General features: G+C 44.1%; 1 protein-coding gene across 30 annotated transcripts in view; it reads left to right on the top strand.

Annotated features, from left to right (window-relative positions):
* The window catches only part of MAGI2 (membrane associated guanylate kinase, WW and PDZ domain containing 2), a 1,127,025-nt gene that overhangs the window by 728,704 nt on the left and 377,844 nt on the right, over nucleotides 1–20,477 (top strand). For all 30 annotated transcript variants that reach the window (XM_037889230.2, XM_043552267.1, XM_043552288.1 and 27 more), the window contains one exon: nucleotides 15,621–15,831. In XM_037889230.2, the coding sequence (XP_037745158.1) occupies nucleotides 15,621–15,831 (211 nt within the window). The remainder of the gene's footprint in view (nucleotides 1–15,620; nucleotides 15,832–20,477) is intronic.

The following is a 20,477-nucleotide window of genomic DNA, read 5'->3' as shown; positions in this document are numbered from 1 at the left end:
TAAGGAGTGGTGGGAACTGGGGCCAGTCAACCCTTGTTCCATGATATAGAAGAAGAAGCGTGAGAGGGCAAGGACCTAGAGAGGCTACCTGGAGCAGGAGTGGAACCTGGGTCAGCAGGAGGGGCCTGTATGAATCAAGGCACGGTCCCATGAAGGAGGGCTGTGGAATCCCTTTGCCAAAGTAGAGTTTTGTTTTCATCCCTGTAACAGGGTCGTCTGTCCTCTTTAAGGAGTAATGGGAACTCAATCAGGCCCCATTGTGTTGAGCACTATGCAAACATAATAAATGACAGTCTCTGCCCCCAAAGAACTTACAGTGTAAAAGACAAGATGTAAGAGGTGGATGAGACAAACAAGTGGGACATGGTAGGATGAGGCAACAAATAAATATAACAAGAGATGTGTAGTTCTTAGCTATTCAGTAATAGTGATCACAGCTCTCCACCTGCCTTATGCTTTACACTAGACACTCTAGAGAGGCCAGGGGCTGCAGGGGGACTGGCAGAGCTCCATGGCTCTGAGGGAACTGGAGTGGAAGCAGAAACCTGAAGCCTTGGAACAAGGGTGAATTGGAAGCCCCAAGAGGGAAGGGTGAGAACAAGAACTTTGTGTCTGATGCATTAGAAGACGGGAAGTCAATGGAGTGACTTAACAAAGGGGTGATGTCGTCAGAATGATGAGTCAAGATGATTTGAGAAAGTGAGGTTGCAGGCATCAAGAACAGAGAGGAGGAGATGACAGTAATCAAGGTGCAAAATGTTCAGGCCTTGTCACAGTATTTTGGCAGTATAGGCAGAGGATGATCTTCGAGACATTGTGCAGGAAGTAGTGGCAAGATTAGACTTGAGCTGGATTTGTGTACTCAAGGAGAGTTATTAGGCCTTCACCTTCCTGGGGTGATATCCTATGATTCTTTCCTTCTCAGACTGGGGTACTAGGCTACATCCCCCTGTATGCCAACTGTGGTTCCTCAGCAGGTCTGCCTGTGTTCAAACCCTGCAGTTCTTCCCTCAGGGAGTGGTGGCCAGTGTGAGAATATAGGGGCATAAAACAGCCTCTTCCAAACAGAGCGTTGTTTAATCTCAACAGAAGGAATCAAAGCCTAACAAGAAAAGATTTTTTGAACACAGCAATCTACATGCTTCTGTTTTACCTAAAGCTCAGTAGGCTTCGCCTATCCAGGTGCCCCACTTCTGGTATCGGGTGACAGTCTGCACCCTGCAGTCTTTGTGTCTCTCCTCTGAGCTCAGGAGCTCAGGTTTTTAATCTACTCCAAATTTTTTGTTTCAATGTTGCTGCCTGAATTTCCCCGTTCCCTGTACCAAGCCAGGGAAGTTGAAATCTGCATGGTCAGAAGGAAACTTGAAAGGGATTGAAAACTGTAATGTTCTTTTAAATATAGGTGATTGGTCCTGTCTGAAGTTTGTCACCTCCCTGCCTGGTCTGAGTAACCTCTTGTCTCAATTAAACCCTTAAAGTCCTATAGCAGTCACCACCACAACAAGCAAACAAAGACAATATACAGGAGTAATCCACTATTGCAGGGACAAGGTGGGTGAGGTGATAGTTTTATTGGACCAGCTTCTGTTGGTGAAAGAGACGAGCTTTGTGTAGCTTGAAAGCTTGTTTCTTTCACCATCAGAAGTTGGTCTAATAAAAGATATCTCCTTGCCCATCTTGTCTCTCTAATATTCTGGAACCAACACGGCTACAACAACACTGCAATAATCTAATAGAAGGATCTTCAAGGTCCTTCACAGGAAGGACAGTTTTGTTGTCCACTGTGACAGAGGTTGGGTGAAAGAGGGGTAGGTTTAGTGGAAAAGATCAGGAGATTGATTTTGGACATGTTAAGTTTCAGCTGATGGTTAAACGTCCAAGATGAGATGCCAGAAGAACCGGTAAAGATTTTCGTTTGGATGGAGGGAGATGGACCCAGAGTAAGGGGGATGATTAGTGAATCATCAGCATAAAAATGGGAGGCAAAGCCATGTTTGGGAATGAGGGGTGAAATCCTGGCCCAGTTGAAGTCAGTGGGGATTTTGCTATTGACTACTATATGGCCAGGATGTCATCAAGAGATAGGGTGTAGAGGGAGAAGAGGAAGGGGATGTGTACAGAGTTCTGAGTGACCCACCCTGAAAAAGGGAGAGGGGAACAGGAAGGCTCAGTGAACAGAACCAAGAAGGAGTGACAGGACATTTATCAATGGCACCATAATCATTTACTGGAATATTGTAGCTCTTCTCCCTCCTATCTCTGTTTCTGTTACTTTTGGGTAATAAGCTTGTGTTTGCATAACACCTATCATAGTGAGGCCTTAATCCTGATTGGGACTCTTAGCGTCTACCATAATATTAATTATTATTGTTGTTATTATTCATCATATTAATTTATAATTTGGATTTAGGGTGTCCAAAGTATGTGTGGGTGGTGCTCATAAAGCATGCATTTATGCATACTGTTGGAAAATTCGCACTCCTATCAACAAAAAGTTAAGTCAGTCTCCTTAGCAACCAACATCAGGATTCAGTACTTTACTAGCCACCACCTCTGGCTCCACACTTTTCACCAAAGCTGTTTTTACCCTTTTCCTAAATTCCATATGAAACATGCCTTTATAACGTCATGGAACATACAAAATGCGGAAGACCTGTCAGTGGTGGCACTGCTGAAAAGGATCTGGGGGTTATAGTGGACCACAAACTGAATATGAGCCATCAGTGTGATTCAGCTGCAAAAAACGTTAATATGATTTTGGGGTGTATTAACAGGATGTTGTATGTAAGCCACAGAAGGTAATTCTCCCACTGTACTCAGCACTGGTGAGGTTCCCAGCTGGAGTAATGTGCCAAATTCTAGGGACCACAATTTAGGAAGGATGGGGACAAATTGGAAAGAGTCCAGAGGAAAGCTACAAAAATGGTAAAAGGTTTAGAAAACCTAACGTATGAGGAAAGGTTGAAAAAACTGGGAGCATTTACTTTTGAGAGAAGAAGACTGAGGGCTAACTTGAAAAGTCTTCCAATATGTACAGTTAAGGGCTGTTATAAAGAAGACAGTGACCAATTGTTCTCTGTGTCCACTGAAGGCAGGACAAGAAATAATGGGCTTAGTCTGCAGCAAGGGAGGTAGAGGTTCAATATGAGGAAAAACTTTTAAACTATAAGGGTAGTTAAACTCTGGAATAGGATTCCAAGGGAGGTCCTGGAGTCCCCATCATTGGAAGCTTTTCAAATCAAGTTGGACAAATACCTTCAGGAATGGTCTAGGGCAGGGGTTGGCAACCTTTCAGAAGTGGTGTGCTGAGTCTTCATTTATTCACTCTAATTTAAGGTTTCATATGCCAGTAATACATTTTAACGTTTTTAGAAGGTCTCTCTCTCTATAAGTCTATATTATGTAACTAAACTATTGTTGTATGTAAGGGTACGAGATGCCCTTTCTGGGGTGAGAGACATTTGAGATTTTTTTTAGAAGGTAAATCATCAAAAACACAAATTAAGCACAGGCACATAAGTACAACTATTTTGTTTCATCACTACTGTAATATACAAACAAAGTTTTTAAGTTTTCAAGTTTTTAAGCTAATTGTAGTGTAATTTTTGATAAGGTGTGCGAGAACATATTTGGAGAACTTTAGACCATCAGCGGGCTGAGCGGGGCCAGGTGTAGTGTATTAAATTGCTCCCCATAGGAATATGCTACTTATGGCATACTACTTCTGGCTGCCAGTCCTGGTGCTCTGAGCAGAATGGTAAGGGGACAGGGAACGGGGGGGTTGGATAGGCATGGGAGTCCCAGGGGGCCTGTCAGGGGTCGGGGTTGTGGATAGGGGTCGGGGCAGTCAGGGGACAGGGAGCAGGGGGGCTTGGATGGGGGGGTGGGGTCCCGGAGGGAGGCGGATGGGGTGGGAGGGTCCCAGGAGGGGGCCATCAGGAGACAAGGAGTGGTGGGGGGGTTGGATGGGTCAGGGGTTCTGAGGGGGGCAGTCAGGAGGCGGGAAGTGGAAGGGAATCATATAAAATTTATAAGGGGCAGGCTGTTTGGGGAGGCACAACCTTCCCTACCTGGGTGCAGTGTATTAAATTTCTCCCCGTAGGAATGGTGTACTTATGGTGTACTACTTACGGCTGCCAGCCTGATGCTCCGCAAGTATCACATTCCTACGGGGAGAAATTTAATACACTGCACCAGCAGACAGAACCCCAGACCGGCAGCGGGCTGAGCAGCACAGCCCGCCGCCAGTCTGGGTTCCAGCCACTGGCTCCTGCCAGCCGGGGTCCTGGCTGCTGGCCCCGCTCAGCCTGTTGCAGCCCAAGGTTCTGTTCACCCAGGCCGGCAGTAGGCTGAGCGGGGTCGGCAGCCGGGACCCCAGCTGGCAGCAGCATGCCAGTAAAAATCAGCTCTCGTGCCGCCTTTGGCATGCGTGCCACAGGTTGCCGACCCCTGGTCTAGGGTTACTTGGTCCTGCCACAGTGCAGGGGGCTGGACTTGATGACTTCTCGAGCTCCCTTCCAGGCCTTCATTTCTGTGATTCTATGTGTATTACTCATCTTCCCCTCCAAACAATTGGAAGTTATTGCAACAATTACAAGTTTCACCCCAAAAAGGAATTTTTTTTTCAGGCTCAAATTAATTAAGGAATAAAACATGACAAGGAAAGTGTTTCAGAAGGATTATTGCATGCCCTCGGCTGCATTGCAAAGCAAGAGGCGAAGGTCCAGATGTCATCAACCAGGCCAAAAGGTGCAACAATCCCACGGGAGTGCACTGGCTGCACTGTCTTCTTATTACATAGGAATGATTTAAAACGAGATGTATTAGTTCCTGTGCCGGACTAGGAATTGTTGACTCAGATATGACGACACCAGTACTACATAAAAAGAGCTATAACTGTTTTTTCTCCAGAGGTGTACAAACCAATTCAAAAACCAATATTTTATATTATTTCATTTAGTTTATTCTCCATCTATATTGCTTTGAGCAGCTGGGTTGTTTCTTTTCTTCCAAAAGTACAAGGTTTTATACTTTACTGCATGAATAATCTGCAGCATTAAAATAAAAACCCAACCTGGCATGCTCATTTCACATAGTTAGGTAGAAACTTCCAAGTGTTAGATTATAAATAAAACAACGATACCACAATCTGAACTGCCAGTAGCAACTCTGAGTTAAGGATCAAGCTCTGGAATAATCAAATAAGACATTTTAGGGGTATTTTTGAAACATAAGAAAATGTATCACTAATCTAGCACTTCACATTTCCAGAGGGTAATTCATCAGGTTTAGTAATTTGCCTATTGCTAAACTTTGTTTTGGTTTATTACTATGTAGATGAAACAAAATTATCTAACTTAGTTCCATTTATCCATTTATCCACTATATCCATTTATACTGGTTTTAAATAAAAAGAAAAGGAGTACTTGTGGCACCTTAGAGACTAACCAATTTATTTGAGCATAAGCTTTCGTGAGCTACAGCTCACTTCATCGGATGCAAGCTTATGCTCAAATAAATTGGTTAGTCTCTAAGGTGCCACAAGTACTCCTTTTCTTTTTGCAAATACAGACTAACACGGCTGTTACTCTGAAACCAGTGGTTTTAAATGTATTTTTAATGCAGACTGTCTCAATGTTCCTTCTTTCCCTTGAATGTGCTATGTTTAACATATGGAATAAGAGGCTGATGTTTTCCCATTGCCTCCACTGCCACTTCTCAGGGCACTCACTCACTGTTGATGTTCTGCACTAAGTTGCTTTTGAATATATTTTGAAAACTGGACCATATAATCTTTTCCATCTGGAGACAGTATCTCCAGTAGGCTGTTTCACCTGATATCAAGTCAATTAATTATTTTATTTAGTGACAAATGTATTTGGGGGCACATATTATGGAACAATCTTTCAAAATCTTTAAATCAAAGATATTATTTGAAGGCAGATATTATAAGATGTCTTTGGGGGGTTTTCCTTCTTGTTAGTGAGTTGCTGTAATGTTTTGGATTTTATTGAACTTAAACATTTTTCACCTGAACTATATTTTTAAGTCAAACATTATTTATCAATAGGAAGAGAATCAGAAAAGGTGATATATAGCTTACCTGAAACATTTGAAACATACATACACACAACAAAATATGTAATATTAAATGGCAATACAATGCTGGACTCTAAATCAAAGATGAGTGGAATGTCCATTCTGTAGTTCTATTTGGAAATGCATTTTGTTAAAATGTCATTATAGCACCTTTATTGCTCATTTTTACACTTATCAAGAGGAGTTCCCAAAATCATGTGTTCATCAATCAGTCCCCAATAAATATTGAGATCGGCTTAGAAATCATGAGATTTTTTTAAAAAATAATTAAATACAAATTGAGTACTTTTTATTTGTCTTCTGTTTTTATGAGGCAGACCTCCAGATTATGTAAAATGACCATAGCACTGTTGACTAGAGTGGAGATATGACAATTTATAGCAAGTGAGGGTCTACCCTCTACTCCTTAGGGTTCGTATTTTCAAGTATTTCTCTGCAATGATGAGATCTGGGAAACTTTGTTGTTGTTTAATGACAGCTGAGATTCTCACCTAATCATATGACTGCAGAAGCTTGGCCTTTAAGAAAAACACGCTATATCACAATACTTGGGATAAAATCACAAGAGTTGGCAATACTGCTTTCCTAACTGCCAGACCTGTGATCTGAGAATCCAGCTATGATCTATCTGGCTCACACATAATCACCGAAACTAAAGTTTCTGAAGGCAATTACAGCCTCAGTTACCCCCCAGTCCTTACGGTTTGCCCTTAGTTTCTCTATTTGGCTTCATAAGAACATAGGAACAGCTGTACTGGATCAGACCAAAGGTCCAGCTAGCCTAGTGATGTGTCTTCTGACAGTGGCCAATGCCAGGTGCTTCAGAGGGAGTGAAAAGAACAGGTCATCATCAAGTGATCCATCCACTGTCACCCATTCCCAGCTTCTGGAAGAAGCTAGGGACACCATCCCTGCCCATCCTGGCTAACAGTCATTGATAGACCTATCTTCCATGAATTTATCTAGTTATTTTTTTAACCCTGTTATAGTCTTGGCCGTCACAGCATCTTCTGGCAAGGAGTTCCACAGGTTGCATTGTGTGAAGAAATACTTCCTTTTGTTTGTTTTAAACCTGCTGTCTATTAATTTCATTTGGTGACCCCTAGTTCTTGTGTTAAGGGGAGTAAATAACACTTCCTTATGTACTTTCTCCACACCCATCATGATTTTATAGACCTCTATCATATTCCCCCCTTAGTCATCTCTATTCCAAGCTGAAAAGTCTCAGTCTTATTAATCGCTCCTCATACGAAAGCTGTTCATACCCTTAATTGTTTTTGTTGCCCTTTTCTGAACCTTTTCCAATTCCAATATATCTTCTTTTGAGATGGGGCGACCACATCTGCACACTGTATTCAGTATGTGGGTATAGCATGGATTTATATAGCGGCAATATGATATTTTCTGTCTTATTATCTATTCCTTTCTTAATAATTACCAACATTCTGTTAGCTTTTTTGACTGCTGCTGCACATTGAGTGGATGGTTTCAGATAATTATCCCCAGTGACTCCAAGATCTTTCTTGAGTGGTAACAGCTAATTTAGACCCCATCATTTTATATGTATAGTTAGCATTATGTTTTCCAGTGTGCATTACTTTGCATTTCTCAACATTGAATTTCATCTGCCATTTTGTTGCCCAGTCACCCAGTTTTGTGAGATCCCTTTGTAGCTGTTTGCAGTCTGCTTTGGACTTAACTAGCTTGAGTAGTTTTGTATCATCTGAAAATTTTTCCACCTCACTGTTTACTCCTTTTTCTAGATAATTTATGAATATGTTGAATAGTACTGGTCCCAGTACAGACCCCTGGGGGACACAACTATTTACCTCTCTGCATTCTGAAAACATCCTTATTTATTCCTACCATGTGTTTCCTACCTTTTAACAAATTACCAATCCATGAGAGGACCTTCCCTCTTATCCCATGACAGCTTACTTTGCTTTTAAGAGCCTTTGGTGCAGGACCTTGTCAAAGGCTTTCTGAAAATCTAAGTACACTATATCCACTGGATCACCCTTGTCCACATGCTTGTTGACCCCCTCAAAGAATTCTGGTAGATTAGTGAGGCATGATTTCTCTTTACTAAAAACCATGTTAACTCTTCCCCAACAAATCATGTTCATCTATGTGTCTGACAATTCTGGTCTTTACTATAGTTTCAGCCAGTTTCCCCGGTACTTTAGTTACTTACCGGCCTGTAATTGCCAGGATCACCTCTGGAGCCTTTTTAAAAAAATTGGCGTCACATTAGCTAACTTCCAGTCTTCTGGTACAGAAGCTGATTTAAATGATAGATTACATAGCACAGTTAGCAGTTCTGCAATTTCACATATGAGTTACTTCAGAACTCCAAGAAGGCCAATGGCGTTTTGGGATGTATAAGTAGGGGCATTGCCAGCAGATCGAGGGACGTGATCATTCCCCTCTATTCGACACTGGTGAGGCCTCATCTGGAGTACTGTGTCCAGTTTTGGGCCCCACACTACAAGAAGGATGTGGACAAATTGGAAAGAGTCCAACGGAGGGCAACAAGAATGATTAGGGGTCTGGAACACATGAGTTATGAGGAGAGGCTGAGGGAACTGGGGATGTTTAGTCTACGGAAGAGAAGAATGAGGGGGGATTTGATAGCTGCTTTCAACTACCTGAAAGGGGGTTCCAAAGAGGATGGCTCTAGACTGTTCTCAGTGGTAGCAGATGACAGAACAAGGAGTAATGGTCTCAAGTTGCAGTGGGGGAGATATAGGTTGGATATTAGGAAAAACTTTTTCACTAGGAGGGTGGTGAAATACTGAAATGCATTACCTGGGGAGGTGGTGGAATCTCCTTCCTTAGAAGTTTTTAAGATCAGGCTTGACAAATCCCTGGCTGGGATGATTTAATTGGGGATCGGTCCTGCTTTGAGCAGGGGGTTGGACTAGATGACCTTCTGAGGTCCCTTCCAACCCTGATATTCTATGATTGATTGATTCTTGGGTGAATACCATATAGCCCTGGTGATTTACTACTGTTTAGTTTACCAATTTGTTCCAAAACGTCCTCTAATGACACCTCAATCTGGGACAGTTCCTTAGATTTGTCACATAAGAAGAATGGCTCAGGTTTGGGAATCTCCCTCACATCCTTAGTTGTGAAGACCGATGCAAAGAATTCATTTAGTTTCTTTGCAATGGCCTTATCATCCTTAAGTGCTCCTTTAGCATCTTGATTGTTCAGGAGCCTTCCTGCTTCTGATGCACTTAAACATTTTTTTGACTAGAACCAAATGCTTCTCCAGTAGAGGGGAGGGGAGGGGAAGGACCCATGTGCTTTCCAATCAGCTTCTGCATTTCGCAGCAGCAAATTCCTTTGATCTCTTGCGTAGAAGGGTTATTCCTCACCTCACTCAGCAGCTTTCATCCCAGGGACCCTGCTCGCTCTCCCACCCCTGCTGGTGTGGCCATGTGGAGCCAGGTCTCGGGTACAGTTCCTAGACTCTAGCACACCCTTTTCCACAACCCGCTTCCATGGCTCTTTGGAGCCAATGACTACTCAGTATGGCTCTGCTTTCATCCTATACCCATGAACGAAATGAGCCGACCATGGGAGAAACTGCTGCGTGAGTGACTGGGGGAGATGTAATAAAAGAGGAGTGTAATAAAAGTGGCTTGGGTTTCTTCTGGGCAAAGATCAGGGGCGTGGCTGTACCAGGGTTCAGTTAGTCTCTGCTTTGCATTGGCACGTGCCTCACTCAGCGGGTGCCACTGTTGGGGCTGTGGTTCTGGAGAGGAGGATGGGGGCAGGGAGGTAGAACAAACCTCCCCACACAACAGTCAGCCAACCATCAGCTGGAAGGAGGAGAGGGGAGCCAGCCAGTTCCATCCTTGCCTTTCCCAGGGATAGCAGGGCTAATTCTAGTTCCATTTCCATTCCAGTTTGAGCTGGGATGTTTATTGCCTTCTCTCCGGGGTGGGGAGTGGCAAAGGAACCAGGAAGGGCAATGAACAGATGCATTCCTCCCCCACTTTCTCTGCATTTCCCCAGTGGATCAGCCCTGCTGCCCTGTTTGCCTTAGCATGCTGAGATCCACTCGCTGGTGCCTTTCTCCCTCGCAATTGGAATTCCATGTAGCTTGACTGCCCTCATTATCCCAGGGGAGTCTGACCTGATGCTGCATTACAGGGGAGGCTCTTTAAGGTGCACCCAGTGAGGTGGTCTGTAAGTTCTAAGCAGACAGGCCTGGCTAACTGTTTCATAATTTTTAATTGAGTTTTGGTATTCGGCTTTAAGAGTCAATGTTAGGAGTAAGCTGAGAAGCATATCAGTTTCAAGAGACTTCCTCATGGGTGTCCCCTTCTCACTGAGCACACCAGAAACCTCTGCTTGAGCAAAATTGAGTACTACATATTTCAATCTTTCAGTCATAGGCCATGTGTACATTACGAAAGTACTCTGATTTTACAGAAGTCGATTTTTGGGAGCAGATTGCATAAAGTCAAGTGCATGCTTCCACACTAAGCATGTTAATTCAATGGTGTGCGTCCACAGTACTGTGGCAAACGTCGACATTCCGAGCGGTGCACTGTGGGTAGCTATCCCACAATTCCTGCAGTCCCCTCTGCCTATTGGAATTCTGGGCTGAGCTCCCAATGCCTGATGGGGCCAAAAATTTGTCGCAGGTGGTTATGGGTAAATGTAGTCAGTCAATCCTCCCTCCCTCCATGAAAGCAACAGCAGACAATCATTTCACGCCCTTTTCCCTGGATTGCCCGAGCAGATGCCATAGTATGGCAAGCATGGAGCCCGTTCAGCTCACCGCAGCAGTTTTGACCATTGTAAACACCTCGCGCATTATTGTGCAGTTTATGCAGAACCAGCACGTGAAAAACCAGGCAAGGAGGCGACAGCAGCGCGGTGATGAGGACATGAACACAGATTTCTCTAAAACCCCAGCAATTTGGAGATCATGGTGTTACTGGGGCAGGCTCATGCTGTGGAATGCCGATTCTGGGCTCGGGAAACAAGCTCAGAGTGGTGGGACCACATAGTGTTGCAGGTTTGGGATGATTCCCAGTGGCTCCGAAACTTTCGCATGCGTAAGGGCACTTTCATGGAACTTTGTGACTTGCTTTCCCCTGCCCTGAAGCGCAAGAATACCAAAATGAGAGCAGCCCTCACAGTTGAGAAGTGAGTGGCAATAGCCCTGTGAAAGCTTGCAACATCAGACAGCTACCGGTCAGTCGGTAATCAGTTTGGAGTGGGCAAATCTACTGTGGGGGTTGCTGTAATGCAAGTAGCCAATGCAATAATTGAGCTGCTGCTATCAAAGGTAGTGACTCTGGGAAATGTGTAGGTCATACTAGATGGCTTTGCTGCAATGGGATTCCCTAACTGGGAATTGGGTTGCCAAGAATGCCAATGGCATTTTTGGATGTATAAGTAGGGGCATTGCCAGCAGATCAAGGGACGTGATCGTTCCCCTCTATTCGACACTGGTGAGGCCTCATCTGGAGTACTGTGTCCAGTTTTGGGCCCCACACTACAAGAAGGATGTGGAAAAATTGGAAAGCGTCCAGCAAAGGGCAACAAAAATGATTAGGGGACTGGAACACATGAGTTATGAGGAGAGGCTGAGGGAACTGGGGATGTTTAGTCTACGGAAGAGAAGAATGAGGGGGGATTTGATAGCTGCTTTTAACTACCTGAAAGGGGGTTCCAAAGAGGATGGCTCTAGACTGTTCTCAGTGGTAGCAGATGACAGAACAAGGAGTAATGGTCTCAAGTTGCAGTGGGGGAGATATAGGTTGGATATTAGGAAAAACTTTTTCACTAGGAGGATGGTGAAACACTGGAATGCGTTACCTAGGGAGGTGGTGGAATCTCCTTCCTTAGAAGTTTTTAAGATCAGGCTTGACAAAGCCCTGGATGGGATGATTTAGTTGGGGATTGGTCCTGCTTTAAGCAGGGGGTTGGACTAGATGACCTCCTGAGGTCCCTCCCAATCCTGATATTCTATGATTCTATGACAGTGCGCTGTTCCGGGTTGACTCCTCTGTATGCTTCCACTTCTGCTCTATACACTCTTACCCTGGTGCTGCCCTTTCGGGTGAAGGGAGAAACTGGCTGCTAGGGTTTTAAAATGAGGAAGCCACCCCTAAAATATGGAAGAGGACTTCACACATGCCCCTCTTCTTTTTCACATGCTCATTGTTTCACTTCCAGAAACACAATGTAGATGCAGAACTGGGCCTCATTCCTAGAGTTGGAATAATCTCAAGACAATGGGGTAGCCTTTGGAAATTAATGAACAGTTTTTGTTGATAATGTGTGAAACAGAAAAGAAACCAGATCCCTTTCACAGCTGAGTTGATTCTACAGAGCTAAGAGAAAAAAAATTACAGGAGCTTACGTTAGTCATTAAAGTAAGCAGGTATAATTTTGAATACACAGAGAGCAGATTTGCTGAGTGAGAAGGTGTCATTTTTAAATAGTCACTCTTCTGAGTAGAGGGGCACTTTAGGGAGTGGTGCCCATGTTGTCATATTCTTCCCTCCATAGTACCTCCTTCCCTTGGCAGACACTTCAGCTGTACCTCACATCTGATCAAAAGAGAGGATGGTAGTCCTCCAAGGTGATGATAATGTAGCTGCAAAAGCTTACCAGCACAAAGTATTATAGAAAAGGGCAGACAAGAACCCGTCAACCCTCAAAATGGTAACTGGGGATTCTTAAGTAATCAATATAATAAAAATTCGCTCTGTAGATCAGGCTATACTGGCTACCCAGTGGGGTGGGGGAGAGGATTAAATTTGCTCTCAGAGCAGAAAAAGAGATATTGCATGTGTGTCACCTCCTTGTCTAGCTGGAATGAAGAGTCATTAAGAACTGGTTGAAACCAACCCAGATCAGCAAGAGGTTCAGCGAGACAATGCAAGCTCCAGTGACTCATGGATTTCCGCACATCTCAGCAAGTAAGCTGAGCAAAGACCCCTCTTGAGAACAAAAGATTTAGAGGTTTGAGAATAAGAGTGAGCTCTGGAAGAAACTTGAGCTCTCTCACTTGGGGACTGACTAAGTAGGTCAGACTGAGAGACACACAGAGCCAGAAAATGGAGTTCACTACAGCTTGGCTGGGGCTCTCAGCTGACGACAATGGACTATGATTTAACCTAAGGCAGTGGTTCTCAACCTTTTTTTTTCATGGACCACTTGAAAATTGCTGAGGGTCTTGGCGGATCACTTAATGATCTTTCCAACTGTTGTCTGTACTGTTAGCTAACTATTGTAAAGCGCGTTGGATAAAAGCGCTATTTAAAAAAAAACCTTAATAATAATAAACATTTTTTGTTCTACAAATAAAAGCACGCAACTCGTATTTTAATATCAGTAGTCTTACCTTTCTAATGTGCTGGATGTGCCCTCTCTCCCCTGTCGTGGCAGCCCCCGAGCTGGATTGGGAATGAGGGGGGTCTCTCCTACACACAGCAGCCCCCGAGCTGGACTGGGAAGGAGTGGGGGTCTTTCCCTCTCTCCTCCGCCGCGGCAGCGACCGGGCTGGACTTGGAAGGAGCGGGGTCTCTTCCCCGTCACAGCAGCCACAGAGCTGAGGCAGGGCAGCCGCAGCCCTGGAACTGGGGAAAAGCGCCTCTTTATCTGGCCACCACAGCCCTGCACGTCCCAAATTGCCCCCACTCCCTCTTCTCTTCTCCCCCTCCCACCTACCTTCTATTCTCCCCAAGGCCACCACCTCACCTTACATGTGGGTCTTCTCCAGGGTCCAGGCACCTAATTAGTGGAGCCACGCCTGCACGGCTCCACTAATTAGCTGGGTAGTCCTTCATTCTCTCGTGTGCAGCAGCCCAGGTGTGCACCTTAGAGGGAACTATACGCAGACCACCTGAATGGAGCTCACGGACCACTGGTGGTCTGCAGACCACAGTTTGAGAACCTCTGACCGAAGGACTTCTTATGCTGTGTTCCAGTTGACTAATAAATTGTATTGTTTTGAAAACACTGCTTGAGTGTTCTTATAAATACTCGGTGAAGCATATTAGTCCCTGAAGAGTGGACAACTCTACACCAGGAGTCTTTCTCTGTCATTGGACAGAGCTCACAGTGTGAAGCAGGAGTGCTAAAGCCCAGAGGTTCAGTCTGAGGAGTGGGTGAGGCCATGTGGCCTACCCTGAAGAAAAAGTGAGGTCCCTTTGGATCTGGGACTGTCAAGGTTCCTTCCCCACTCTGAACTCTAGGGTACAGATGTGGGGACCTGCCTGAAAAACCCCCTAAGCTTATTTTTACCATCTTAGGTTAAAACTTCCCCAAGGTACAAACTATTGTACCTTTTTCCCTTGGACTTTATTGCTGCCACACCAAGCGTCTAACAAATATATAACAGGGAAAGAGACCGCTTGGAAACATCTTCCCCCCCGCCAAAAATCCTCCCAAACCCTACACCCCCTTTCCTGGGGAAGGCTTGATAAAAATTCTTACCAATTTGCGTAGGTGAACACAGACCCAAACCCTTGGATCTTAAGAACAATGAAAAAGCAATCAGGTTCTTAAAAGAAGAATTTTAATTGAAGAAAAAGTAAAAGAATCACCTCTGTAAAATCAGCATGGTAAATACCTTACAGGGTAATCAGATTCAAAACATAGAGAATCGCTCTAGGCAAAACCTTAAGTTACAAAAAGACACAAAAACAGGAATATACATTCCATTCAGCACAACTTATTTTGTCAGCCATTTAAACAAAACAGAATCTAACACATATCTAACTAGATTGCTTATTAGCCCTTTACAGGAGTTCTAACCTGCATTCCGGCTCTGGTCCTGGCAAAAGCAACACACAGACAGAGAGCACAGAGAACCCTTTGTTTCCTCCCACCCCCCAGCTCCAGCTTTGAAAGTATCTTGTCTCCTCATTGGTCATTTTGGTCAGGTGCCAGCGAGGTTATCTTTAGCTTCTTAACCCTTTACAGGTGAAATGGTTTTTTCCTCTGGCCAGGAGGGATTTAAAAGTGGTTAGCCTTCCCTTTATATTTATGACAGGCACATCAAAGAGGTTCCTGCAAGGGACAGTCCCAAAGCTGGGGGTGTAGCACTGATCCTGTGGATCCGTGACAGCTAGTACTACTGGATAAAAGACTGCCTTCGCATCACTGCTAGCAGTTGATTTGGGAGAACCCATGGGCGAGAGCAAGCAAGAACCATTAAGGAGTAGAACCAATGATGTGCAGATACGGTAAACATTCCACAGAACCCCACGAGCCCTGCAGTGCGATGAAAAGCATGTTTGCCCTTGTATGTCTGATTCTTTATTTTCTTGGTTTGGTTTGTTGTTGTTGTTTTTTTGTTGCTGTTCTTGTTTTAGGTTAAAAACAAAACTTCTTGGAGGGAAACCCAATAAAACCTTTGTCTTTGTCTGGAGACTTGAAGTTTCTGGAATGTTACTCACAGACTTTCATGCAGTTAATCCTCCATGTTATGTAAATGAGTTACAAACACAGGGATAAGAAAGTCTTTTTTTCTTCTCTTGTAGAATCGAGTGAACATGAAGAGAAGAGTACAGGTGCCTCAGGTGAGATTTCCTCCCAGCCTTATCCTGCGCCAGTATACAGTCAGCCTGAAGAAGCAAAGGAGAATATGGATGTAACAAAGCAAACAAAACCTGAAGAGAATGATGAGTTGGGCCCATTACCTGATAATTGGGAAATGGCTTACACAGAAAAAGGGGAAGTCTACTTTATTGAGTGAGTCTTGCATATTTTTTGTCTCTTTCTATTAAAAAGAGTATGTCTAACTGTGTAGGGGAAACTGTTTTGTACTGGAATGTTACATAACGCACAATCCAAGATCCTCCACTCTGAACCAGCAGAAAGATCATGCATGTCATGGAAGTGACACCTCATTCAGTGCCTCGTGCCAGGAATTTGTACCATTTTCCAGATTACTGGCTGATGTTCAGAAGCAGCATTTGCTTTCAAGGGAGGTAGCTAATGAACATGGAGCTCTGCTGGCAATAGTTAAAGGTGGAAAACACTCATCTGTATTTAAGAAAAGAACAACTCAGCCATATGCTTTGGCCTCAGTAGAAGGACAGCCTTTGATGCTCATATGTGTTGTATTACAATTGCTAGATGCTTATGTCCTTGTCCTATATAATGTGTTCTTTCTAAAAAAAAGGATTAAATTTAAAGAAAAAAGGATAGACGATAAACTTATAGATAAAACCTAAGAACACAGATCAAATAATATTTAAAAATAAGACTCCTGAATGACTCGGGGATGGATAATGAGATATGGAATCTTTTTTCTCTAGGTCAGTGGATCAAATCCAGTCTATGTCCATATAGTAATCAAAAGTAATTATTTTCTGATTGCTGTTCAGTGGCAATTGAGAAATGAACTGGTAGACTTTACACAACTATTATAGCGGTCACTAAATGGCAACCACACTAGGACAGGGACAGGTAATTGAATGGACATGAAGACACAACTATTTTTTCACTTCCCAGTGCAGCCCTGTGATGCTCCCCAGGGGTACTAAGTGTTATGAGGTACCTTGCCACTGCCTGCCCTTCACATGAAGTACTTTCGCCTGATGCCTTCTGTAGCTCAGCTCCCTAAAACCAACAGCCTCTGGCCACAGACAAAGCACTTATTTCCAGATGTCCGCAAACCTTACCCTCTGTGCAGCTAGTGACAGACACACACCAATCCTCAAGCCCCTCTGCCAGCATCTCCTTCTGAGGTATTCAGCCCCTGCCACTGGATACTTTCCGAAATAATCAGGTACGCTGTCTCCAAAAGAGACAGAGTATACACAGTTTGACTGGCACAACTCAGATCAGATCCTTTATGACAACACAGCACTGGAATCTGATTGTGAAAGCAAATAAGTTTATTTACTAGATTAAGATTTAAGAGCTAGTGAGCAAGGATAACAAGAACAACAGGTTATATGTAAAACGAAAGGTATAACTCACTTTTTAGACTCTATCTTAACTTTAACAGACTAAAGTTCTTGTCTTATTTCTCACCTAAAGCAGCCTCCCAGAATCACTAGCCCACATGGCTAGGATCCAACTTTCATGAATGGAAAAAGCGCTGTCCTTTTTGCCTCCTCAGTGAAAGGATAAGAAAGGGGTCCTTTTCCCTTCCTCATATAGTCCAGTAACCCTTTGAAATGCCCCTTTTGAAGTGCACCCTCAGATAAGATTCTTCTCTCCCATTGAATGTTCTCCACTGTTCTCCCTGTTGATTTCACATCCCTCCTAGCAACTTGTTTTTCCTGTTGACTTCACATGCAAATAGGGCTTCCATTGTGTTGGCTTAATTTGCATGTGACAGAGAGATATACACCTTACCTCCTGTCTGGAAAAAACCTGTTTGTGAATTCTTCCTGGTTACATAGTTTAAAAGTTATTTTTAGTAGGTACACACAATTCCTTGTGTACCAAATATACATATATCTCACAATGCTTATGATGACCAGTATGATCTAAGCTTTCATTTGATACCTCTCATGAAATTATAGATATATACTATGACAGCAGTGTGTTAGGTGTAGTGAGTTTATCAGGTCTCATAAGAGTTGCTGTTATAGAACATTGAACCCACTGTCAGTTGGCATTGAGGGGTTCTTAAGGTCACAATTCTCTCTGGGTTAATGCACTTTAGAGAGGAAAAAGAGAAGGGAAGATTGAATTGCCATTGCTTCCATTGTGTCTCCTGGGGGGAAAAAATGTGATTGCAGATGTCCATCCACTTCGGGAATACGGGTGCTCAGCACACCAGAGTTAGAGATGTCCCCTTAGCAGTACATATCAGGGCACCGCATGCTCCTTCTGCTGCCTTGTGCTGCATGATGGTATCCTGACCCCTTCTCAGTTCCTTCTTACCACCCATGACTGGTAGTCAGAGTATGTTGGCCTTCTTCTGGGAATTTCTCTCTTTCAGGGAATTTGTTTTTTCTCTTGTATATAGTGAAGTGGTAATTTAGTGTAAGTTTCATTTATTAATCGTTTTTTTATAATTTAGTGGAGTGTCAGTTCCCATTTCTTCTGGGTGCTGGTGCCTGGTACTGGGGAATGCCTCGGTCTCTGGGTTTTAAACCTTGCATTGGCTGCAGGAAATCCATGTCGGTGGCTGACCCTCATTCTAGGTGTCTGAAGTGCCTCAGCAAGTATCACTTCCGGAACAAGAGTTAGATCTGTACGGATTTTAAGCCCCAAACTAAGTAGAATAGGGAGATGAGATTCTGCAGCCTTTTCTCGGAGGCAGCCCGGCATCCACCCTCAGAACATTCCCACTTGGTGCAGCCGCCAAGTACATTTACTTCAGTCAGAAGTGCCGCTCGGGACATTGCTGAGTTTTGGCATCATTCTCCTTCCCCAGTACTGAGAAAGAAGCATCAACATGGTGCTTCTAAGGTCTCATCCTTCAAGAGGCCAAGGTCTCCAATACTGTCAACCAACAAACAGTCTGGAAAGTGGGGGAAGAGTGTCCTCAGAGGAGAAGCATTCTCCAGTGCTGACTGCATCTCAGTCAGTGGGGTCATCAGCTCCAGCACGCTGGCTATGTCACTGAGACCAACCCATTTTGCAGCACTGACCCCTTCGATGCAACAACAGCTGCATCAGGGGAACCTCTCAGAACCAACACCAGAAGCATATTACAGGATTTCCTCTGCCTCTCAATACTGGCCTCTCCAGCGGTACAGGAGATATCTCACCCTGTACCAATGAATCTTCAGACTACAGTGGACTTACCTGCAGGTAGAGGTCAACTTCCATACCATGGCCAACTTTAGACCCTCCTGTGTCTCCTTTCTCAGTGCCATGCAGAAGCAATCCCAGTATGCTCCCCTCAGTACTGTTGTCACCAGAGACTCAAGAGTGGTCCTCGACACCAAGCGGTACCACACTCCCCTCTTCAGGTGACTCGGGCTCTTCTTTGGGATCAGAGATTGGTTCATACATATCTCAGGCCAGAGATCGAGGCATCACTCTCCATCACTGAGGGGTTTTCACCCTGGGTATCTGACAGAGATTCTGCATTGGTTGAGGGGCACAGATCCTTGATTGGGTCCAGTGCCCTACCAATGGCCATACTGGAACCCAGGGGTTTTCCTCCTACCACCAGATCCTCCCCATTCCCCAGTAGAACCTCCATCGGAAGAGTTACAGAAGACAGCACCTCAGCATTTGTGTTCCTCCTCCTCATTACCCAGTGAGACAGTGGCATCTGAAATGTCCTCACCTCTTTAGGACAATTACAGGGCCAATATGGACCTGTTAAAGAGTGTTGCTTCTTCCCTGGACACATGAATGGAGGTAGTTCAAGAGAGCTCCTATAGGTTAGTGGACATTTTGGGATTAGCAGGGATGTCCCAAGTAACTTTCCCTATAAACGAAGCTATTCTGGAGCCCACAAGAATATTGTGGCAAATGCCTCTTCTCTGCCACCAACAGACAAAAAGACTGAGTGAAAGTACCATGAGCCCTCACGGGGATATGCACACTTTTACCACCACCACCTTGAGTTCATTTGTGGGCTCGACAGTGAATGCGGGATAGCCGTCTTCTACTCCAAAGACAAAAAAAGGCAAAGAAACTTGAATTTTTCAGAAGAAAAATTTAGTCTACTGCTGGCCTCCAGTTTTGTATCTCAAACCAGCAAGCCCGCAGGCTAGATACGATTTCTCCCTCTGGGTCAATGTTCTCAAGTTTGTGGACAAGTTTCCAGAGGATGCCAGGTAAGAGTTTCCAGCAGTAATCGAAGCAGGTAAGCTGGTGGCTAGGACCTCTTTCCAGGCTTCCCTGGATGGGGCAAGCTCTGTAGCCAGAGCCACAGCATTTATGATACTGATGCATACGTGTTCTTCTTTGAGTGATTGCACGTGTCCATTCCACTCTTGATGTGTGCACACCCTGCTCACAGTCACTGGAAATTTTTTCCTCAGTGGCACCCTCAACTGCAACACACCGGTGGCACAGGTATAAAGGGCCCAGCCAATCCCGAACCCCCACAGTTCCTTCTTACTGCCTGTGATGGTCACTGTTATGCTCATCTTGCTTTTGCAATTGCTTTCAGTCAACTATTTGTACTGTGTATTCTAGTATTTTGTTATAAATAGTTTATTGTTATTACTATTATTATATTTATATATATATTATTATTTTAGTATAGTTAGTTAGGTTTTACAACACCTGAGGGTTTCAGTCGATTCCTGGTATCGGTGAATGCCTCGATCACCAGGATTCAAGCCCTGCATTTTCTGCAATAAGGCTATGTATCTAAGCAACGCACACTCAAGTTGCTTGAAGTGCCTCAGGGAAACTCATATCAGGGAGTGCTGCCAAATTTGTAAGGACATTAAGTTTGCAAAAAGAAA

Source organism: Chelonia mydas, chromosome 1, assembly GCF_015237465.2.
Source record: "Chelonia mydas isolate rCheMyd1 chromosome 1, rCheMyd1.pri.v2, whole genome shotgun sequence".
Taxonomy (NCBI): Eukaryota; Metazoa; Chordata; order Testudines; family Cheloniidae; genus Chelonia; species Chelonia mydas.
This window is presented reverse-complemented; position numbering and strand designations above follow the sequence as displayed.